General features: G+C 40.9%; 1 protein-coding gene and 1 long non-coding RNA gene across 8 annotated transcripts in view; one reads left to right on the forward strand and one right to left on the reverse strand.

Moving 5' to 3' along the window:
* Positions 1 to 15464, forward strand: part of LOC310713445 — a 54638-nt gene extending 39174 nt beyond the window's left edge. For both annotated transcript variants that reach the window (XR_014529253.1, XR_014529254.1), the window contains exon 2: positions 14670 to 15464. This is a non-coding gene — a long non-coding RNA (uncharacterized lncRNA). The remainder of the gene's footprint in view (positions 1 to 14669) is intronic.
* The window catches only part of HNF4G (hepatocyte nuclear factor 4 gamma), a 68186-nt gene continuing 53623 nt past the window's right edge, over positions 10579 to 25141 (reverse strand). For 3 of the 6 annotated variants that reach the window (XM_083517351.1, XM_083517354.1, XM_083517349.1), the window contains 5 exons: positions 23960 to 24112; positions 23047 to 23283; positions 22287 to 22406; positions 21204 to 21259; positions 10579 to 10710 (listed from right to left, as the gene is read on the reverse strand). In XM_083517351.1, the coding sequence (XP_083373477.1) occupies positions 10594 to 10710; positions 21204 to 21259; positions 22287 to 22406; positions 23047 to 23283; positions 23960 to 24112 (683 nt within the window). In that variant the 3' untranslated portion in view covers positions 10579 to 10593. Of the gene's footprint in view, positions 10711 to 18232; positions 21260 to 22286; positions 22407 to 23046; positions 23284 to 23959; positions 24113 to 25141 lie in introns of those variants that run through there. The other 3 variants (XM_083517353.1, XM_083517352.1, XM_083517350.1) reach the window with 1 other exon arrangement.

Genomic DNA, 25141 nt, shown 5'->3' on the forward strand with positions numbered 1-25141 from the left:
CTGTTAAACATTCTTAAGCTTAAGATGACCTAAAATCAGGACGTAAGTTTATTAAGGAGATAAAAATAAATTACTAACAAATCATTTAAATGAAACTGCTACAGTCAATTTACGAACATACCTGCTTCAGAAATGGGAAATGAAGTGTACACAGGATTCAATAGTGTAAGCTGCATTTACCCTGGACAAGAGATGATTAAAAGGCAACATGTGAACACCATTCGAAGGGTTGTCTAATAGACGATGGAGCAAATTTCTTTCTTTCTTTGTGTGGCTACAGGCAGTAGGAATCCAAAGCAACTTACAAGAAAGGAGATTTCAGCAAAACATTACCAAGGACTGCCTGGTGGTAGGAGCTGTTTGACAGTGGGAGAGACTTCCTTGGAAGATGGTGGACTTTCCTCTGTTAAAGGTTTCTAAGCAGGAACTGTTGCCATAGTGGATTTCCTGCATCACCAGTCAGCTGGACAATATAACCTTTGATGTCTATCACTTCTAAAGCACCTTTAGAAACATGTAATACTGAATTGGGAGAGAGCACTGTGAGAACTGGAGTTTTATTTTTTATTTTTTATTTTTATTTGATTTTACAAAATATAAACATATAGCAAACAACCATTCAAAATCCGAATATTGAGATTACTCTGAATCTCCTGACTTCCCCCCATCTCTTCCATGGGTCATAATGATAATATTTACAACTGCTTATCAGTATTTATCCAATTATTTTCCTTCTAAATTATCCATACTTTCCATTACTTTACAAGTGTGGTTAAAATCCTGCCAATGTTTTGACCTGCTTGCAATGGTCTCGTAAACAAGTTATATACTTTTCCCATTCTTTTTTAAAGTTCTTGTTTTTTAAGTTCTTTTTTAAAGTTCTTGATTTCTGAGCTTCCCAGTTAATTTTGCCATCTCGGCATAGTCCATCATCTTGGTTTGCCATTCTCCTCTGGTTGGGGTTGACTATTCTTTCCATCTCTGGGCCAGTAGTATCCGCGTGGCTGTTGTCGTATACATAAACTACCTTTTCTGATCCTTTGGGATCTCGGTACCTGTAATTCCTAATAAGAAAGCTTCTGGTTTTTTAACAAAAGTTATTTTGAACATTTTTTCCACTTCATTATATATCATCTCCCAAAAGTTTTTAACTACTTTACACATCCACCACAAAACTCCAAGAACTGGAGTTTTAGAGGCAACTCGAGAGTGCCATGTTTTCAAGGGGTGTGTCTCAGATCCGGCTGAATCCTGTATCCTGAACTGATTTGTGATGACCCAAGATTGAGGCAGCCCCAGACAACACTGAGCTGAATCAGGTCTGTCCCCCCAACTGATCCAGGGTTGTCAAAAGTAGGGTCTGGTAGTGAGGAAAGGGAGGAGGTGACATCCAAACATATTCTGTGTGTCTCCTTTTCCTCCTTCCAGACTGCATGTTTAACCAGTGTCTTAAACATGTGGCCATGTTTAAGGAACCACATCTCCTTCTCCCCCACCTCCCACCTGATTACAAGGCTCCAAAATTGGCTTGGGACCTGGACCTGGGTCAGGTTGGCCACAGAACACCCCAGGTTGGAACAGAGCTACTCTGAAGCACTGAATCAGGCTCCAAATCAGATAAGGGGGGCTGCGCACTGCTCTAACTTTAGAAGGCATGCTCAGAGGTGTAGGAAGTGGGTGCGGGGTGTGTGGAATGTCCCAGGTGTCATAGCTGAGGGGGGTGATATTCAGCACGCCGCCCGCACAACCCCTCAACTCCCAAGCCTACCCCGAGCCGTTGATGGGGGGCTGACAAAAAAAAAATTCCACACCGGGTACCACCTGACCTTGCTACGCCTCTGGGGATGCTACTACTTATGTTTAAAATCATGCCACAGACCATTTAGCACCGGGTCTCGGGGTGGATCTACACACGGGGGGAAAACCCACTATAAATAAGTCAGAAATTAAATCATTATAACAAAAGAAAAACTATGTAAAAACGCTATACCATGGTCCCTCGTGTTACATACAGTCCCACTTACGAATGTTGCGGGTTACGTGCTCCACTAACCCGGAAGTAGATACCCCTTGCCCCGGGATGCGAGCAGAAGTTGCGCTCTGGTGGTGCGGCAGCAGCGGGAGGCGCCATTAGGGAAAGCGCCTCATGTAACAAGTGGTTTCCTGTTACGAACGGAGCTCCGGAACAGATTGAGTACATAACATGAGGTACCACTGTAGAAAGGTTTTCTGCTTTCTGGTGCCCTCTGGTGTTGTATGTTTATAACACATTCAAATCGCTGTTTTTGGAATAAGTCCTACATGTGGCCCTTCCAGTGACTGTTTTGAGCAATGGTACTCAGGCGGCGGCAGGACAGCCAGAAAGGAGGGAAAGAGGAGCAGGGGAAATGGGAAAGGTTGTAGCTTAGTGGCACAGCATCTCCAGGGAGGACCAAAAAAGAACCCGGCCGGAAATAATTCCTGTGTTTTAAAACTGCCAAAGCAGATGTACCCTTTCTTTACAATTAGTACCACGGCCATCACAGTTGGCCCAATATTGAATATGAACCATCATCCATTCTAACTGACAAGTGCTTTTATATTATTGTTACATGAGTGAATAAGAGCCATGCTTGATTGGAGCAAAATTCCATCTTGTCCAGTGTTCTGTTCTCACAGTGGCAAACCCCATGTTTATGGGAAGCCCCAAAGTAGAATGTGAACACAGTAGCACTCTGGCCAGAATGTTAGACTGGAATTGTGTATATTCCAATTCAGATTGTTTGACGTTAAGCCCACTGAAAAGTCTTTAGTAAGGTTCCATCTCAGCCACATGGCTGTTGTGGGGATAAAATAGCAGACATCCACATAGGCTGCTAGAGTTCTTTAAGGAAGAGTCTGGATGCAAATACAGTATGGCAAATAAAAATTAACATTTTTATGCATTCATCCATTTATGTGATAAAAAGTGTGGGCATGTGCTTAACTCTCCCATGGAAATGAATAAGACTTAAAAGTGCTTAATTTGAGCTCAGTTGTGCCCTTAATACAGACTACCAAAGTAATAACATCCAATACAATATGCATACTCTGATAATTCAGTTCCATTGCCGTTGATATAGAGCAATAAATTATCCTGTGTTCATGTACATATATATAGAGTACATCTGTCAAAAATATTTCTATATATCAGCAAATCTGCAGTTCTCGGTTTGAAAACTGCCATTTTTCCTTTGCCTGTCTCATCTCTCTTGGAAGGGGAAAAAATCCTAAATATAAAAAGAGCATTTGCTGTTGTCTTTCTACTAAAGCTTTTAAATTTAAGAAATAATAGATGCCTGTCTAGACAACCCTAAAATTGTTTTAGTTACTGATGTATGGATGACTGATAAATGTCATCTTTTTCTGCCTGCAGTGCATTTTGCATCCAGTCTACTGACATTTGTCTATAGCTGACCTGATTTTGCATGAAGCATTTAAAATTTTACCACTCCGAAACTTCAGGATTCAGCCTGCAAAAAAAGGGGACTCCTTATATCTTCCTCTTTTCTTTTCTGGTAGTCACATTAGCAAGAAAGATTTGTGCAAAGACCCCAAATAATGAAATGCATTGCATAACATTCCAGGTGAAATAGCAATTAATTCCCTAGCTTCATGTTCTCGTCTCCCTGCACAGATAAAAAGAGAAATGTTAAAGTATGGAAATAATGAACTAATTTCATCAAATATACTTGCTTTTGAAGACAGTGCTGCAAATGTGCTTGTTGTTTACCACTGATTACTATAAAATCACACTCATAGAATTGCAGAGCTAGAGGTACCATGAGGGTCATCTAGTCCAGCCCTCTGCACTTCAGGAGTCTTTTGCCCAACATGGAGCTTGAACCCACAACCCTGCAATTAAGAGTCTCATGCTCTACCAACTGTAAAAGAAGCTATATTTCTCTCAATAGCTGTGACTCTGGGTCCAGAATCTTACATGTGCCTGGGATTCCCAGGACCAGCAGGTGAAAATCTGAAAGCACAGGACTCTGGACTTGCCACCCATTTTACACTTTACAAAGAAAGATTCCATTTAAGTATAGGTTTGCCGTTCAGCCGGGAAAAACACCACCGCCAATCAAACAGCATATTTTGTGTGGAATGCTCAGTGCTCCTCAAATTTACCGTCAGTAAATTCAAAAAGAAAATGCTAATGAATAAAATAACATAATATCCATAATAAAACAGTAAGCAGAGACTATCAGCATAAATCAGGGACTCATCAAACAATCGAATTTCCAACACTGCCATTAAAATCTCCAGCCAAATCTACCATGGAATTGGAGAATAGGCATCAACTTAGCATTCAGTAATATGGTTCAGTCCCAGTAAAAAAAACAACACCAAAACTTCTTCCAATAGTGTTCTCTGTGAAGGGTGGGGATATACACAGCTAAATCCCAACAATGCATATTGAGCTCTAATTTTGAGACTAATAAATATAGTTGCCCCATCCAACTGCCAACCCTTATTTATAGCACAAGCCTATGCCTGATGTTCAGAAGTAAGTCCCATTAATTTGAATGGGACTTTCTCCAAGGTAGGCTTGCGTGCAATTAGTCCCTTAGTGATTTATCTGCAGGGCTAAAACCGTATTTGGTATTCAGGATTTGCTAGTTTGTCCATACATCAGGTTAAGTAATTAATTTGTTCCGGAGGTCCGTACTTAACCTGAAACTGTCCTTAACCTGAAGCACCACTTTAGCTAATGGGGCCTCCTGCTGCCGCCGCACTGCTGGAGCACAATTTCTGTTCTCATCCTGAAGCATCCTGAAGCATCCTGAAGCAAAGTTCTTAACCTGAGGTACTATTTCTGGGTTAGCGGAGTCTGTAACCTGAAGCGTATGTAACCCAAGGTACCACTGTATTGCAAAAACAGTAGGAGAAGGTTGTCACCTTACTTGAGCTTGATAAGTTGCAGTAAAGCTTTGCTTTTTCTAGGGTACAAAGTCAGTGATAGGAGGAAGCTTCACCCGCTGGCTTTGTACTTCCGTTCCGGCTGTGAAAACCATAAGAATCCAGGAGAGAGAAAAAAATGGGCAGCTCTGAAGAAGACTAAGTATGAAAAACAATGACAGAAGTTGTCTACTCAACGGCTCAGAAGAACGATTGCATAATGCAAAATAATAACACTGAGAATTTCTATAGCATACTTTAAATACTTAACGTGCTTCCTGTTTATGATGGGCAAGATCTCCTTAGCTCAGTTGTGAATTGGCTCAGAATGTTAAGTGAGCTTTCCAAGAAGCATTCAGGAAAAGCTTTTCCCCTTGTTTGGCTTGGCTTGAAATAGCAGTACAGTGGTACCTCGGGTTACAGATGCTTCGGGTTACAGACGCTTCAGGTTACAGACTCTGCTAACCCAGAAATAGTACCTCGGGTTAAGAACTTTGCTTCAGGATGAGAACAGAAATCGTGTGGTGGTGGCAGTGGGAGGCCCCATTAGCTGAAGTGCTATCTCAGGTTAAGAACAGTTTCAGGTTAAGAACGGACCTCCAGAACGAATTAAGCTCTTAACCAGATGTATGGACAAACTAGCAAATCCTGAATACCAAATATGGTTTTAGCCCTGCAGATAAATCACTAAGGGACTAATTGCACGCAAGCCTACCTTGGAGAAAGTCCCATTCAACTTAATGGGGCTTACTTCTGAGCATCAGGCATAGGCTTGTGCTATAAATAAGGGTTGGCAATTGGATGGGGCAACTATATTTATTAGTCTCAAAATTAGAGCTCAATATGCATTGTTGTGTCTGGATCCCCACACTGCTGTTGCTGTGTGTATGCTCCTGATCACACTACTGCCTGGGAATGGCAGTTTGATGAGATAACCACATGGCACCAAAAGCATTAGCTGCTGCAATACCACAGCTCAGACATTGCCCCAGTTTATGTCTATCATTTATTAAATATATATCCCGCCCTTCCTCCCTAAGGAACTCAAAAAAATGACTTTACTCGTGAACATTGCATTTTTTCGTAGCTTATGTGCCCATTAAAAAAAACCATGCAGCTTCATGTCAACCCCTCAGTAGAGCATAAGACTCTTGATATCTGAAGGTCGTGGGTTCGAGCCCCACATTGGGCTACAATATTCCTGCATTGCAGGCTACAATTCTATGATAACCAAGGAGAGGTTAATCCAAAGTAAGATATTAACACGGCGGACTTTGGTGAACTCACCTAATTCATCTAGACATTATGGGTTGTAGACTAACAATGTTAGTCATACTCAGAGTATACCCATTGAAATTAATAGACATGACCAACTTAGGTTCATTCATTTCAATAGGTCTGCTCTGAATAGAAGTTAGTTGAATACAATGCCAGGATTCCTATACAGGATCATCTTTTTGGTGCTTGGTTGTGCCATATTGCTCTCTGTTCTTATTGTACTACCGTGTGCTTTTTATGGTTGCAAGTTGTCCCGGGAAACCTTTTAAGGTGAGGTAGGAAGGCTTTTATAAATAAATCCTTCTCATTTAAAATGCCAGGCCAGAGAAGAACTTGGGAAACGGTGCTTGATCTGGAATGCATCCAGCCTTTATGACCTAGACAAATTTGTATCTCAGATCAGGTAATCACAATCTTCACACCATCACTACTTAGGCAATTATCTCAGTGACAGCCCTGTAAGAAGGCTAGAACTGCAGTTTAGGGGCAAAGGATGAATTTGAGTTGAGATTTAAATCAAAGACTTTCAGCTTTCTTGCTACAACTCTTTGTCCTTGGTACTCACTGAGCTACCAGACATTTCCTCTGGAGACTGACAATTATTTACATTTACTTACTAAGAAATAGGTGGAAACTTACATGTATACACTAGGGCACTTTTTTCAGGGTGGGGTGGAGATGAATCTGTATTCTGCAGAAAATTGGGGTGCTGCCAAAGTTGATAATTATCTGGTCCAAGTGTAGGGAACCTTTGGCCCTCCAGATGTTGCTGAACTACAACATCCATGGCCATGCTTGTTGGGCCTGATTGGAGTAGTAGTTCCTTAACATCTGGAGGGCTCCAGGTTCCCTACACCTGATCCATATTATGACCTTGCTCCACTTGCAATGCTTGGCTTCATTACAAGTAGGATCGCCCCACACACCCCACAATCCCTTTTTAGTCTCTGTGCAAAGTTCTCTATCACTGGGAATGCTGCAGTAACAGTGTTAATCACAAACCTTAGGATATTATTAACCTCTAATACCATAAACTGGAAGGGACTTGGGTGGTGCTGTGGGTCAAACCACAGAGCCTAGGACTTGCCGATCAGAAGGTCGGCGGTTCAAATCCCCGTGACAGGGTGACCTCCCCTTGCTCAGTCCCAGCTCCTGCCAATCTAGCAGTTCAAAAGCACGTAAAAGTGCAAGTAGATAAATAGGTACCGCTCTGGCGGGAAGGTAAACGGCGTTTCCGTGCGCTGCTCTGGTTCACCAGAAGCAGCTTAGTCATGCTGGCCACATGACCCGGAAGCTGTATGCCAGCTCCCATTGCCAATAAAGCGAGATGAGCGCCACAACCCCACAACTGGACCTAATGGTCAGGGGTCCCTTTATCTTTACCATAAACTGGAGAACCAGTTAGCTGTCTAGGAAAATTGAATATCCCAGGGTCCCAGTGGCTGGGATGCTTGTGGGAGTTGGGGGCAGAGAATTCAGATCTCATTACCCTCCCAGTAATATAGCTGGGAGAACAACAGGAACCAAATTCAAAACTGGACGTATTAAAATATAAATAAGAAGGCTATTTCCTGACTTTTGGAGGGAAGGAACTCTGTTTTCTGAATCCAGTTCTGAACCGAGCAGAGAGACATTGCCCATCACTTGCAAAATGTCAAGCCCAAGTAGGCTTTGATTCCAAATATTATACACAAGGCACAGCAATGGCAATAATAAGAAGGTTTCCCATTTTTGTGTGAATTTAGAGAACTAAGTTCTCTGACTCTCATTCACGTAGAACAGTTGCTATTTGCAGAACTGCAGCTAAGGTTATGATTGAAGAAGCTCAGACAAGTCAGATGAAGTCCTGGAAAGGACATCAGGAAAGAGTTGAAAACAGCAATAATACCGTGTAATGAAAAAAAGAAAAACTAAAAAAAAGACCCCCAAATCCCCCTATAGGATAAAAAGGAAAATGGGATAGGGATGGGAATTCAATTGCCATAATAAAGCGACAGAAATGAAAAAGAGCAGCATCCATGCAGGGATGGTAATTGCCTTTGCATCCAGTGTCTAATGCTTGAAATAAAATAAAATAAAAAAGCTATAAAAGCAGAAAAACAGGAATAATCATCATCATCATAAACAGTTAGGTCCCATTGTGATTGATGGTCCTCCTGTGTCCAGTTTGCCTCTGCAAATTCAATTTGTAACCAAATAAATATTTGGCACTGCTTGCTGTAGTTCCTGCGACAGCAGCAAGAAATCATTTGCACATAAATAGATTTGTCCTCAAAAATGCAAAGCGTTCCATGTCCATCATCCCAGAGGTGAGACAATTCTTTACAGCTGATAACTACTTTTCCATAATGTCCAGTGCCAGGTAGGAGTGTCAAAGTTCTTTTTTTCTTCCACTGACAGGTGCTATGTGTCTCTAATAGGGTGCTCAAGTGTCTATTTTTTCCACATGATTTTTCAGATCAGTTCTCCACATTTCTGCAGCAATTTGTGGGGTTTTTTTTAAAAAAAATATCTTCATGACAATTTGTCAGCACTTTGGGTCTGAATTCCTCCTAATAAACATATTTTTTGAATGCAGTTTTGTCTAACGTACAAATTTATGCAAGGGATTCCCCAACCACCATGTAACACAATTGATAAGTTATTATACCCTAGCATATGTTTTTTTTTTTTCTTTTACACATTACTTGGCTGAAGGACTGCAAAGCAAAATTCAGAGAAGGGCACCGTTCAAAAAATGGCTGTGTTTTAGTTCTTGTATTATTTCGGGAAGTGCAACTCAGGTAGGTTTGTGTTTAAATGAGTACTGGATCAACATTTTTCCTTCATCCCTTAGCCTGGCCCCAACTCTATGAGTTATAACCTTTTTTAAAAAAATAATTTGTTTATTACATTTATATGCCACTTTTTACTTCCAAGGAGCTCAAGGTGGGGTACATGGTTCTCCTCCTCCCCATTTCATCTTCACAACAACCCTGTGAGGTAGGTTAGGCCAAAAGATGATGACTGGCCCAATGTCACCCAGTGAGCTTCATGACAGAGTGGGGATTCAAACCCTGGTCTCCCAGGCCATAGTCCAACACTCGTAGGGGCTGAGGTCCGTTTGACCCCCACAATAAAATATTTGAGTTGATGGCCATTGCCATTCAACTGGTGTGTTTGCACCACATCATGTGATTGATTATATGGGGCAGGGCTTACCTACCCCCTATAATTTATTCAAGTTGGCACTCCTGGTTGTAGGACACTCCCCAAGCAGACTGTGAGGGGTGCAGAGGGGTGCAGAAGAAAGGAGAGGAAGGGGACTTGGGCTGTCACCATTAGGTTTAATATTCTTCAAATTGGAATAGAAGCCTATTGCAATACAGACATGACTATGATCCCCTCTTCACGTCTCTTCAGAGATGAAGCAGGAAACCAAGATAATTCCGATTACAAGAGGTGTAGTGGATTAATTTGTGGTGGAAGTAAAAGAAAGACAGTTGTGACAAGGGTATTAGTTAACAACGTCCAGAAAGAATTCCAGAAGAGCTATTCTTGCTTTACAAATGCACTGGACTTTTTGAAGATATTTCTGGCACGAAAGATAAAAGGAGCGTTAAGTGCATTATATATTTAAATTTTCCAAAGGTATTTGAAAAGGTAGCACGCAAGTGGCTTGTTTTGAAAATAAAGACCCACACGGTACAGCAGAAGGAACAAAGTGAATAAAGAAGAGGCGAGGTGATAGTGGGGGAAAGAAGGAATAACGAATATAATGCATTTCTTTAATGATGGGCCTATTCTCCTGAGAAGTCTGACAAGCATCAAAGATAACCCTGCTGCATGGAACCAGTGCAACTGTGCCTTTGAAATGTAATCTCACAAATATGCTGTCATTTGACTGCAAGAGCAAAAATGTTTATCTACAATGCAAAATTTTCTTTATCTTGGGTTTTTGAATTAAGCTTCCTTCTTGGTGCCAGACAAGGACAGGAATAATTACTACTATTTCTAAATAACTGTGCGTGGTATCTTTAAACAACTGGGAGCAGACACATTGAACTCCTTTGTGTGTTGTGGATCACCATACAGGGAAAGATAGTGAAGAAGAAAACAGGAAAGCACAGTCCTTCAATGGCTTGTATACTGATGTCTCTCAGCTTACGCATGATCACTTCATGCTGAAAGGAGACAATTGATGCACATAGAATTTCCTCCACAGGGGTGGGAACACTGGTCAATCAAAGCTCTTGCCCCCATAGAGAGAACTTACATCCATGTTCTCCAATTTGGTGCTCATTAGGTTTTTTGGATTGCAGCTCCTAGTCATTGTTGCCAATTGTCAGAGATGATGAAAGTTGTTGTAGACCAACATCTGGAAGGAGCCAGGTTGGATAAGGCTGCCTTATATACCTTCTAGCTGCTTCCTTCAAGACTGAACCAATCACACGTCAGCTGAGGGATGTTGCTATCACATGTATCATCTTTTGTAAGGGGGCTGTCAGCGGCTCCTAGTTGGTTGCCCAGGAAATTCTAAAGACAATGAAAAGTTTCTTACAGTCTTTTTTTATTTCAAACTTTACAGAGAGAGGCTATAGAACCCAGCCTCTTGGACAATGGAATTGTCCTGAGTAAATCTCTGCTCCCCGTCTCTCCCACTTCTTCATTTGTCACTTTCATTTGTCATTTGCTGCTACGTGCCCTCTGTCTTTGAGCTCTTTGCTCTCCTACTTTTAAGGCTTGCCGGGTTCTGGGAGATGGAGGGTCTGGAATACTTTCTAGTGACAATATGTTAGCCAGCTGCTGCTCAGGCTCTGCCTGCTCCCATGATTTCCCAACTTTCCCCCCTCATCTGCCTCTGAGCTGTGACCTCCCTCAAACACCTGTTGCACATCTATACTGTCTTCCTCTTCCTCCTCCCTGGAAGGGTTATGATGAGGAGACGGTCTCCACCACTCCTCCTCTTCTGCCCAGCCCCTGACATCTTTGAAGGAGCAGAGCTAGCCCAGTGCATTTCTGCTGGCTCCCATATGTGTGCCATACCACAAACCATCTTTCTTTTCATGTCCATTGCATTAGAAGTGGGCAATTTGTTGATTAAAAGAGAGTGGCTTCTAACTAGGTTTTAGCCAGAGTAGACCCCCTGAGATAAATGAGCATGTCTCAGTTTCGTTCAGTGGGTCTACTCTGAGTAAAACTTAATTGAAAACCACCCAAATTACCTACACTGATTGCTTTCTCAGCTGTCCTTTCTGTCGCAAGCGTACGCCATGTTGTAACTGACCTGCTAGATCTGGCAAAAGCTTTCTTATCATGCCTGGTGCCAGATGTTGACCACATTAGATCAAGCACCCTGTGGGCTTGGGGAGGGCTTGTTAGCAGCTCAACTTAATTGCATTCAACTTAATTGCATTCCTGGATAGCCTTGCAAATTCTTTTCAGCCGTGAGCCAATCTCAGCACCCATTCTGCTGTGAGCCAATCACTGCCATTTTAAATTGCCAAAAGTAATTTCATTTATCTTTTGGTCCGGGCATTGCATTTGGGGTAGTTTAAGATCATTGGCAGCCAACATGGATAGGAACTGAGGATTGCTCCAGTTCTGCCACTCACACATTGCTGAAGTGTTTCCAGGGGTGGCAGAGAAAGCTTGGCAGCTCCTGCAAGCACCCCAAACAGGGCTGGACCCCTCCCTGATTTGGGGGTTGGGGTTGGGAGGGGTCACGGTTGGCACCATGCCAAAGGCTCTATGGAGACTGACACCAGCCCTGCTTCATCTGTTAGTGGTGACCATAACATTTGCTATTGTACAGAGAATGATTCCTAAGGAATCCTGACCTGAACAGCAGCAATAAGAGTGTCCACAAGCCCTTTTCTACAATACATAATGTTCTTCAGATGTGTGTTGAGAAAGGAATCTGGCAGTGTAATCAAAACTTGGTTAAACCATCATACTTCATTTATGGCACCACTGAAGTCTGGAATTCATTCTGCATGAGCCATATTCACAGTGAACGAATGTGTGGTTTGCTTTTTCTTGCATTTGATAATTGTGGCATATGACTTAATTGATAAGCACCCCTTGTGGCTATGGAAAAGGATGGAAAAGGATGCTATGTTTATTTCTATGAGGAAGAGGAACCACTGAGTCCTGTTGATTTCAGTTGCACAGGCTGACTGACCCAAACTTGTAAATTTCACATTGGATGATATTTCATAGAACATAAACATGTTGTCTCAGTAGTGATAGTGCTTTCTTTTGTCCACCAAGCCTGATTTCTGATTATTTCACTTCCTTATTAAGTTCCCTACAACTTGCCCTGGTGCTCAAAATGGGTGAAGCTGTTCTGTCATATTAGTAGAAAGTGCTTGTTGCCTTTCTGCTACTTCAACAGCAATGCTTGAGCAATGCTATGTCACTTCATTCAATTTTCAGCCCTCATCGCCTTCCTTTTCTCAGTTTTGATCAAAGTCAAAAGAAGTTGGTGGTTTTGCTCTGAATAAATGTCGAAGAGCCATTTCCTTTTTTTATTATTCTGAAAATAATGCATTTGATTAAAACTGACATGTGCATTCCTAGAAAATTTTAGCAGATTATTCAGTGGCCATTTGATGACACAGATGAAGTTTGCAAGAGTGGGTTGGCAACCTATCTGTATGCACTGAGAAGCAGGTCCAACTCCATTCAATGAGAATCGCTCCCAAATAATTATGAATACAGTTGCAGCAACTGTGTCATGAAAAGAGCAAGTTTTATGCATAAACAGTCATACGTTGGGTTGCGAATGCTGTGGGTTACTTCTGGGTTTTGGTGCTCGCACATGCGCAAAACCACTAAATCACATTATGAGCATGCGCAGAGGAGCTGAATCACATCACGTGCATGCACAGACGCAGCGCTGTGGGTTGCGAATGCTGCGGGTTGTGAACGTGCCTCCCGCATATATCATGTTCGCAACTCGAGGTTCCACTGTATATTGTATTTTCATAAACTGCAACTAGGTAAAGGTAAAGGTAAAGGGACCCCTGACCATTAGCTCCAGTCGTAGATGACTCTGGGGTTGTGGCGCTCATCTCATTTTATTGGCCAAGGGAGCCGGCCTACAGCTTCTGGGTCATGTGGCCAGCATGACTAAGCCGCTTCTCGCGAACCAGAGCAGTGCATGGAACGCCGTCTACCTTCCCACCGGAGCGGTACCTATTTATCTACTTGCACTTTGATGTGCTTTCAAACTGCTAGGTAGTTTTCAGATAGATATTAATGAGTTTGAATTCCTCCAAGATCTGTGAACCCCTAACTCTTAAATATATAAGCTTATGTACAGTGGTGCCTCGCAAGACGAAAATAATCCGTTCCGCGAGTCTCTTCGTCTAGCGGTTTTTTTCGTCTTGCGAAGCAACCCTATTAGCGGCTTAGCGGATTAGCGCTATTAGCGGTTTAGCGGCTATTAAAGGCTTAGTGGCTAAAAGGCTAAAAGGCTATTAGCGGCTTAGCGGCTTAGAAAAAGGGGGGGAAAGCAGGGGAAAATCGGAACACTCGCAAGACGTTTTCGTCTTGCGAAGCAAGCCCATAGGGAAATTCGTCTTGCAAAGCAGCTCAAAAATGGAAAACCCTTTCGTCTAGCAGGTTTTCCGTCTTGCAAGGCATTCGTCTTGCGGGGCACCACTGTATTAAACATACTCGGGTTATAATCCAGACAGACCTAAACTCATTCAAAACCCATTGACTTCAATGGAAGCATCAATCCATGCTTAAATCTCTCACATTGAGTTGGATCTAAAATAAGGCTGTTGCTTGTAAGGAAGCTAACTTTTACATGAATTTCACTGTGACCAGTGCTGCAATCCTATACACACCAGGAACAGCCTCATTGAACTCAACTGGGTATTTGTCTGAGTAGACATGATAGGATTGCATTCTTTGAGATAAGAAAGTGCAGTAATACCTCCGCGAACGTCCGCCTCGTCTAGCATCCATTCCAGCGAACGTCCGCAGCAAGCCAGGAAGTACTGGAACGGGTTACGTCTGGGTTTGCCGCTCGCGCATGTGCAGAAATGCTAAATCGTGCTTCGCACATGCGCAGAAGCACAAACCATTCCACATGCATGCACAGATGCAGCACTTTGCCCTGCGTCCTTTTAAGGTAGTGGCTGGGGCTCTGGAATGGATCCTGGTCGCAAAACAAGGTACGACTGTAGATGAATTAATTTGTCCAGGTGTCAATCTACTCTTAACAGTCTTTAACTTAGGGTGGAGGTTGTGTGTAGAGTTCAGCATGAATACCTTTCACAGCATGAATACCTTTCAGTAGGAGTTCCAGAGAGGTAACTGAACAAAGCAATTTGTGTGCTGCAGAAGAGAGTATCAAAATATCGCACAATGATTTCACTGATAGCAAAACTATTTCTGGGAACAAAGATAATTTAAATGGTCTGTTATTCTGCAGGTTTGCACCCATTTTGAGTACATTCTTTATATTTTAATGTTGACAGTTACTCATGGATGAGCGCTGTTAAGATCCAGCAGTTCTACAGCCTAGGAGCAAGACTTTCTTCAGCACATCGACCTGCTTTGACTAGATCCCAGGGGAAAAGCAGCTGAAGAACTGTTTAGATTGAAAGCTGCCATCTCCACAACATGGACACAAATTCACAATTGGGTCATCAAATGTTCGAACTACATGGCTGCTGCCATTGTCTGCCATAGGAATCTCCATTTTCCTTGCACTTGACAGTAGCAAAAATGAAATATGAAGTTGTAAGAAGATATGAAAATATGAAATGGAGAAAGAAATACTTGACTCCAGCTTTGATGGAAATCTATGTGTATTGAATTTATTTTGGCTGGTGTATAGAAACTTTTTAATCTATGTCACTTTTTTTGCCAAAGTAATTTTTCAGCTGCTGTATTTATGTACTTCTTCTACATCAAAGTTGTTTTTGAATTCCCAGAGATCCTGAATCTGCTTCTCCCTTTCTGCCTGTACTTTGAATATGTAGATTTCTTCCCAAAACTTAGAAGTTCAAACTGTGGCCACTGGCTATGCAGCTGAGCGATTTCAAAAAAAGTAATTATCCAGAGTGCTGTATGGCTACCATTTTTATATTCCTTCTTGTCTTCTTTTCTTTATTCAGGTACATAAGATGAGTGTAATAGTTACCGTATTTTTCCTTCTATAAGACGCCCCCATGTATAAGACGCCCCCTATTTTGGGGGACTCCAATTTAAGAAAATGGGGAGAGATCTATCAGTGTATAAGACACCCCCAAATTTTGGACATTATTTTTTAGAGGGAAAACCTAGTCTTATACATGGAAACATATGGTAGATAGCCACAGATAATTCTATTTAAACTATACAAGGTCAGATCAACTTTAGAGGATCTTTCCCCATGTTAACAGATAATCTTTATAATAAAGGTTGTGCTTTTGTATCAGTGCCTTTTTTATATAAAAATAAATAACTCCTTCCATCCATCCCAGAGCTTTGAAGAAAAGTAAACTACATTCTCTATGCAAAAGCATTCAGGAGGGACTGAGCAGGCCAAATAGGAGCGTGGTCCATTGTGAGGCCATGAGCTGGGGAGAATCTGCAGGGCCAGATATGCAGACCTTGTTGGCTGCATCCATTTCCTGGGTCTGAGGCTCCCCACCTCTGCATTAGAGGAAGGCCACCTTTAGATCCAAGCCATAGTTTGTATCAAATAATTCTTTTTGCCAAGAGGAACATTAAATGGGCAGTTTATTTGAAACACACAACAATTGAGAAGTTTTTTTAAAAATGCATTTGCCCAACCACAGATACCATCAATGTGGAAAATATTACCTCTAGCCTTCATCATGAGCACTGTAAAGAAGGGCCAAGAGGAAAACATTTTTTCTTGCCTTAAAACAGTCTGGGCTCTATCTTTTAAAATCACTTTCCTGTGGCCTTATTACCTCAACTTTAAGGCACGATTTGCTTTAGCAAATCATTTGGAAAGGAGGTGGGGATATACTGTTCCTTATTCCTTTTCCATTACTCACACGAAGTAGGCCATTTGAACAAGTAGTCCACGAAGGAAATGTTGCTTGCTGGGTAGACAGATGGTGGCTAGGCCTGGCATTTGCCTATTTCAGGTGTCACCTACCTTTTACGATACATTTGGATTTTTGAGTGTGTATTATGGGTGCCACCCCATCTGGTCACTTCTCTTTTCCCCTCCCTCAGATCAGCTCCCCGTAAAGAGAAAGTGAGATTTTATTTTTCAAAGGGATCTGGTTAAAGCTGGATCCGATAGAATTAATCTGAAAAGTACAAAGAGCTTCAAGAGGAAGTGGGAAAGAGTGCCATTCTTTCTCTACAACATGACTCTATCACTTTCTCAAACAAAATTCACCTACTTGTTTTACCTCAATAAATTTAATCAGGCGAGGCCATTATGGGTTCCTTAGCTCTTTGGAATTACAAAGATCATAGCATGTCTCAAAGCTATATAAGTGAGCAGCAAGGTAGCCAGATTTGCTGGTGGTGTCAAATTGTTCAGTGTGGGTTAAACAAAAATGGATTGTGAGGTGCTCCAAAAGATCTCCGTAACTTTGGTGAATGGGCAGTAAAATGGCAAATACAATGTAAGCAAGGGTGTACATTTCAGCAATAAATAAATCCTAATTTCACATCCACACTAATGGAGCCTGTACTGTGGATGATTATGGCTGAATCTACAGGCATATGGAAAACACAGTGAAAATGCTTTTTTTAAAAAACGTTTTGAAAAATATATTGAATTTGACAATGCTCACCATCGCCATCTAGTGTCACATTTGTATACTGCAATTTACAACACACTCAAAACATTTTAGTTGCAGCTGTATAGCTCAGTCCCAGGAATGAGATCTTGGCACCTCAGTGAATAGTTCAATGAATGTGTTGATCCAGTGTGGAGCAGTTAATGAAAATGGCAAATTCCATCATTAAGAAAGGGATTGAAGAACTGCCAGTTCAATAACAACATCGTTATACAAATGTATGGTGCAATCACAACTGAAATGCTGTGTACAGTTTTGGTTCCCTCCCTTAAATAGGATATCGTAGAGCTGGGAAAGGATCAGTAAAGGACAACCAAAACTGTTGGTTGGAGTAACTAGTTTGAGTTACAAAATGTGTAGCTTTTCAAGTTTATATATAAAAATAAGGGACATGATAGAGATATAAACAACTATTCAATATGTGAAGAAAACGGAGAGAGGGGGGAAATCTTCCTCATAATACTAGAGCCTGAGAGTACACAATGCTACTGAATGTTGGAAGAGTCAGGAGGAACAAAAGAAAATATGTTTGCATACAGTACAGCTAAACTATGGGATTCCTACCCACAGGATGTTGTGATGGCCAGAAACTTGGGTGAGTTTTAAAAAGGATTAGACAGATTCATGGACAAGAACATCATCACGAGCTATGTTCTGCAACCACTGTTGGAAGAAGTATGCTTCTGAATACCACTTGGGGAAAGTGCTGTTGCCCTTATGTTCTGCTTGAGGGCTATGGCTAAGCATCTGGTTCACCACTGTGAAAACAGGCTGCTGAACTAGGTAGGTCTTTGACCTGATCCACTAGAATGTACATGCAGAGACTGTAAATTATTTTCCTTTTAAAAATTGAAAAAAGACACATAGATCGAAAACATACAATTATCTGACCGGAGAAAAATTAATCTCATCCATTCTTCCCTGAATTAAATAACACATAATTTTCTGATCTGAAACCTCAAAAAGTCAAAAAAAGGGGGGGGGATGAAACTATTAACTTACAATACAATAGCTGTCATCCCCAAAGAGCAATCTCACCTCTTAGAAAATCTAAGGATTTCAATGAACTGAGTAAGAAATAAAAGGAATTTAGCCTAATTAAAGCTCTAACCGATGCAGTTTGAGCTGTGATGTGGTTCTCATCTGATTTCAATAACAGTTTAAGTTTTTCTGCTCATAGTTATGACAGCCAATTTTTGTAAAAACAACCCAACAACCCAACATTGCTGTTTACATTATGCAAAGAAAAAAAGTTACTTCAAGGCCCATTTAACATTCATATGTTTTCAATATCTGTTTATTGAGCATTGATGAAAAACAGTCTATCTGAAAACATTTGCAGCAGCCATTTCATGGCTACTCAAGCCAACATCCATACATTACATCATGGTTCAAACAGCTCAGCACAATATACCATTCGAACAAAGCCAGTCATTTTGATTTTGTACAATTAGGCTTACAAAAATAATTTTACACCTAGAAAATAAATCAGATTCTCAATAAATTACAATATACTTATTATTTAACAAGGAAAAGCATTGTATAAAATAGATAACAATATTAAGAGTTTCAAAAAGGAAAAGAGCTTCATTTCATTTGGCAGTCTAGGAAATCATTTAGTCATTCATCTGAGAGCTATGTACAGTGTTAAGCACCAAAACTCTGCTCCTTTGCTTTCTTGCTGCAATGCTCAGGTAACAATAGACACTTGGACCAGATAGGAAGTATCCATAATGTGGACCTGCCTCCTTCACCATCACCACCATCTTGTCCTATCCCATCATGAAATGGAAGCCCAAAGAGCAAGGCAAAGTAGAGGTACAGGACCTTGGAGAGCTCCAGGTGATCCACCTACTACTCCAACTACTCCCTTTTATGGTACTCAACCCAGATTGCCATGCTCAGGCTAACTCACTCCCACTCTTGCTGTTAGTTCCCTCTTGGTTTGTTGCCTATGCCAGTGGTCCAGTGATGTGGTATTTGGGACTCTAGGTGGAGAAGCATTTTCTGGGCATTCCTGAGCAAAGGTCTCAGCTCAGGACCAGTGCCGGACCTGCGTCTGGATTAAACAAATTAATGGAGGGTGAGCCTATTAATGGCTACTATCCAAGATGGCTATGTTCTGCCTCCACTGTTGAAAGCAATATGCCTCTGAACGCCACTTGGTCAGAATCACTTGGGGGGGAGTGCTATTGCATTCAGGCTTCCCTTAAGTATTTAGTTGGCCACTATGAGAACAATATGGTGAACCAGATGGGCCACTTGCCTCAAAGAGTAGGGTCTTCTTATGTTCTTATATCTAACTTTTCCATAGACTTTACTGCAGGGCCTTCTGGGATCTGCTACCCAGAGTGGGCATTATGACACAACCCAATCTCTATTAGGAACAACTTTGGTGTAAGAACGGCGCCATGACATTGGTCCAATGGTTTTGATGTCACCGGAAAAGCATGACAAAGAACTGAACTGCAACAGCTTTGATACTATGCCGATAACATCAGAAGGGTCTACAGTTGTAAAATCTATGGATATTTTAAAGTCACGTGGAGGATGTTTTCCCATATGTTTGTTTTCTCTAGAACAAAAGAGAGAAATTTGGGGGGAAATTGAAATATATCCAGTACTTTCTTATAAAAGCTAAACTCACTTTGCTCATTAAAAAAACTTAGCACAACACATAACATTGTGCTATTCAGTATGTGAAACTTTTTTGGTTGCATGACATTTTAAATTGGATATGCTTATTTTTATTGATTAAAAATCTAGCGTATGACATGATATTGTAAGCTTTTGGTATCAAAGTCTTTTGTAGTCCCCCTCCCTTTTTTGCCAGCTGGGAAAATAGAGAAAGATAGAAGATGAAAATATAAACCATCAACGTTTGAAGGTCTTGTATGAACTGAAGCAAGCTTCTCGACACTTTCCTGTTTGCGTGTTATAAGAGGGCATGTGTCTATTTTCTAACATTCATCCATTTATTTCACTTGATGCAAAAAATGCAAAATAGAATCAACAGTCAGAGGCTGCGCTTGTTAGGCTACTAGCCATCTGAACGTATTCTATACTGGAAAATATTTAGATGTACTTTTTCAGCATCAAGTGATAAGAGTGTTGCTTGTTTAGCAACCAAGGCAAACATAGTACCAATGCTTTAATCACTAATATCCCCACCTTTGAATGTTGGAACTAAAAAAAATTGCAGCTGTGTGTATTGGCTGCAACAGTGCTATTTTAGAACACTGCTCTATTCATTCTAACAGAATACTTCAGAAGATACGTGCTTTTTTTTCCAATTTCCCCCAAAATTTCTAATTTTTCCACTTCAGGAGAAAGTGTAAATGGGGAAAATATTTCTCCACTTTTTGCTAACATCCTTATTTAAATCTTTTAAAAATTATAGTTCACATTTTGAATAGTAGCTTTTTAAAAACCCACAGTTCAACATTAAAAGCAGAACTTATTTACAAGAGCCTCTTACTTAAGAGCAAAAGACAATACATTTTTAAACAAATCCCACAGCAGTATTCACTTACTTAAAATAAATTCCATTGAAATTAAGGAGATTTGCTTCCACATAGGTTAGAATCCAATGCATACTTGCCTGAGAGTAAGCTCCACTGAACTCAATGGGTCTTATTTTTGAGTAAACATGTACAGGATTTCACTATATAATTCACACATACGTCACATAGATGCTTGCAGGAAGTATTTTGGCTTTCAACCTCCATTGTATATTCAAGAAAATGAGACACCTGCTTTGATTAACTGTTAAAACTACTTGCTTTGCTGTTTCATTATTTCTAAATTTCAGCTTGCAGTTCTATTAAAATCAGGCTTTGCATTCCGCTAGTGATACTTAAGACTTTTTCATGTATAAGGGGACAATAAATTAAATTTCTTCAATACTGATTCAAATGCATTGCAAACAGGAAACAGCTTCCCCTTCTCTGTTCACCTACTTGCACCCACAAATTATATCTGAATTCAAGCTTTTTTTAAAAAAAAGTTAGTAAAAGTGATTTATTTGTTGTTTTCTTATATATATAAAAAAAGTCTCTAAAGGGAACTGTACTTGTCTCTTTAACAGCAGATCTGAGTTATCTGTCCTGAGTTTTCCAGTGTCACAATGGCTTAATGCAGTGCTTGTATTACAAAAAGAAGAAGCATTGATCAATATCACAATGGCTTTTGTTTTGGAAGAGATTGCTGTGAAATAACCGTAACTTGGTTTGCAGCTACCTTGTATTCCTGACCAGAGCCTTGTGGAGGAGAAGGCAGAGGAGTTTCAGGAGTTGCTGGGGAAGAATTGAAAAGGAATTATCAGTAATCAAATCAAAGCTTCTCTTAACTTAGGGCTGCGTTGAAACAAGAGGCAGGGAATGTGCTTTTCATGAACATTTTTCACCTGCCGTGAATAAGTCACTACTATTTCAGCGAGGGCCTGAACGTGGGAAATATGTCCGCAGGGGCTTTCCAGTTGTCAAGGCCATTCAGCGGATGCTGACTCTCCCAATGCAGTATAGTAGCTTCAGCCCCACAGTCAATTTGGACTGAGGCACCACCACCTCCCTATACCCATTTAGAGTGAGGACACTGGCTTGTTGGTTCTCAGTGCCATCATCCTGTAGCCCAGTGTTTCCCAGACTTAGGTCTCCAGCTATTTTTGGACTACAATTCCCATCATTCCTAGCTAGCAGGACCAGTGGTTCAGAGGTGATAGGAACTGTAGTCCAAAAACAGCTGGAGACCCAAGTTCAGGAAACTCTGATGTATCCAACTCTTTTATTTCATGAATTTTTATTTACTTCATAAAATTTATATACCGCTTGATTGTAAAAACAAAACAAAAAAAACCCCAAAACCTAAAACATCTAATCTTATTGGTTACATGGTATTGTGGCAGCATCATATTTGGTGAAGGATCTGCAGTTGGCTGAGATAACATGGAAAGAAAGCCCAGAGAGAGAAATGATACGGAGAAGGAGCAAACTACAAAATGAATACTGAGAACCTCTTCAAATAACAGCAATGAAAAAGATAGTGTTAAAGACTTGTTCAAAAAAAACATTTCATGCCCTCTGAAAGCCACTCTTTGGACCACCACCCCCCCAAAGTATTTCTGGATGAAGATTTGGCAATGCTACAGCCTAGCCTTCACTAAAAATTTGCTCAATATAAGAAATTAAATTTTAAACTCAGGTTGTTAGTAGAAAACAATTAAGGTTGAAAAAAATGATGTGAAGCACTGATAACCAATTAAGCAGTTAATTAAAAATAACCCACAGAAGTTACACTCAAATGATATATTTACAATAAACTTACAAATCTGTTCTGCATGTACAGGAGCAGCCACTGAACTTATAAGCAGAGTTTGTCCAGTGAGGGGATCTTGGGCTAGATGAGGATGAACTTGGTGGAGATTCGTGGCATCACTAGACGTACCTGCAAGAGAAAACCCAAGCGTTTGTCTGTGCAAATGGACAGAGAATCAGAGAACTGTAGAGTTGAAATGGACCATTAGGGGCATCTACACCAACCCACTGCAATGCAGGGATCTTTTGCCCAACAGAGGGCTTGAACCCACAACCCTGAGATTAAGAGTCTCATGCTGGTTGATTCTAGAAAATAAAATACATTTCCCTCACTTAGAGGAGCTGCAAGACCTTAATTCACTTATTGACAAAGCCAGGATGAAAACAGAGGAAGATGAGATGTACCACTACCCCTTGACTGCTAGTTCCTACTGAGTGTCCTATGAGGGACATTCTCATGGGGCACAGAACAGGTCAGTCCAGGTGTGTGGCCTGGAGAGAGTCCACAGGGAGAAACAGAAAAGCCTACAAGGGGGCATTTGGTTCCAGGGCCTGAAGTCCTCCACTTCTGTTTACATAAAGTTATTACATAAATGTCAAACCCCCTTAGCCCTAAATTTTGCAAAAATAATTCTAGGCCCAAAAGTAGCATTGGTTGTCGAATGCTTTGGTTTTGGAACAGACTTCCGGAACGGATTAAGTTTGAGAACCAAGGTACCACTGTACAGTTAAACACAAGGAAGTCCAATAAAACCTACTGACACACCTACCTCCCAGTAACATTTCTTGAAGCAAACTATCAATTTTAACCATTCCAAACAGTTTCACAAATTGTATTTGCTCAATCATTTGCCAGGTGATGCTCTGAAGGGTGGGCAGAAGTAGTAAGAGTTCTCCAAAGCGTCCCCTGGAGTCGTACTGACGGTCATTGATGTAGTCCTCCAAATTGATCTGAACTTGAAACCTCGTGTTCCTGATCTTCATTGGGTTACTCAGTCCTTTCGCATCTTCAAACAACAAAGAAATCTTTCGTAAGGGTATGGAAGAAAGCACCAAAGCAAGGAATCATTGGTATTGTTACTATCCATGTGGGCCCTGGGGATAAAGAAGACTCACAGATCAATCCAAATTCCCCAAATACTCTGCTGGAGGGGATTGGGGTGGAATAGAGGTGTCCCTCCACCAACTTGGAGCTTCCCAATGTAACTGGCCACATGATAGATGGGCAGAAGTTACAACCAGTGGTAGCCTGTAGAAAAAACCCACCTCTATACTCACAACAGGGCATTTCAAAAGGAAGGAGGGACAGACTAGTTCCTGTGCAGATCTTTCTACTATCATGATGGTGCCTTCCGTGCCAACTTTTAAACATCTGCTTTAAAAAATCCTATTTTGCCAGGCCTATGTAGGCAATCAAGACTATATCCTTTGACAGTGGTTTACTGATTGTCATTTTGAACTTTTTCTGTTTTTAACTGTTGTTGGATGATAGGAGTCATAGTACAAAGACTGGAGAGCATTGGGTTGGGGAAGGCTGACAAAGACACATTTTGTTAAATTGGGAACCACATCAAGGTCAACATTAGTATAGGAAAATCTTCAGCTTTTCAGCTAAGACTATGCTATCTCTATCACATTGTGTGTGTGTGTGTGTGTGTGTGTGTGTTGGATTCTGAAGTATACCTGGATCAAAGAAGACAATTGCTTTTAAGCAAGCATATTCATTATCATCAATTTGGATCTCCTGAAATGGTCGAATTATCTCATCCAGTATCCTGTTTGCTACTCGGCTGATCTCAATTTCGGAACTGTTGCGATGGATTACAAAATCATTACCTAAAGAAGCAAAAACAAAATCAGAACTCTTTTGACAACGTAAGTAGCCTTAAAATTCATATTCAGCTTCCATTTTCTATCGTGCATTTATGCAGATGAATGTGTTCACAAAAGACCTTTCTCCACACATGCAATATTTATTTCCACAAATAATATGCCAGCAGAGAAATCATAATCATAGTATATCCACCAAGAAGGAGAGCAAAATCTTCAAGGATCATCTTAAGACAGATGGGTGGCCGAATCTTCCCTTTTTGAATCCAATATACTTACCATGAATCCTATATACCAGGGTAGTTAACATGGTACCCTCCATATGTTGCTAACTACATAGCTCCCGTACCCTCCATATGTTGCTAACTACATAGCTCCCACCAGGGCCAGCCAGCATGGCTAATAGTCAAGGATGGTGAGAACTGTTGTCCAACATGTGGAGGGCATCCCATTGACTAATGCTGCTATATAGCACTAGGCTCTGCAACAGCCAACACGGCCACACCTTAAGCTTTTGTCATCAACATATCAGCCTCTCTCCAAACCTGAATAGCAGATACAATGCTGTGTATAATGAATTGGAAATATCAGAGCTATGGATGGGGAGAAGTTCAGTTCACAAGGCAAGGCAAACCTCCTTAATTCACAATTTCTGCATCAACATGAAACTGAAACACTGCCATCCCTTGCAATTTGTGCTACTCCAAATTGTGAAATGTGGTTCTCCAGCTAAGTAACGTGTGCCAAAAAAAATGAACATGTTAGTGAGAATGTATACAAATATGCATTATACTACAGAAAACGGCTTTGCAAAAATGTGTATACAGTCATACCTTGGATCCCGAATGCACTGGAACGCCAACATTTTGGCTCCCGAAAGCCACAAACCCAGAAGTGATTGTTCTGGTTTGCAAATGTTCTTTTGGAACCCAAAAAGATGCCGCAATTTGGTTTTTGAACATTTCTGGAAGTCGAAAGGACTTCCGGAACGGATTCCATTCGACTTCCAAGGTACGACTGGATTGTGGGAAATTG

Source organism: Podarcis liolepis, assembly GCF_965112155.1.
Source record: "Podarcis liolepis genome assembly, chromosome: 8".
NCBI lineage: Eukaryota > Metazoa > Chordata > Lepidosauria > Squamata > Lacertidae > Podarcis > Podarcis liolepis.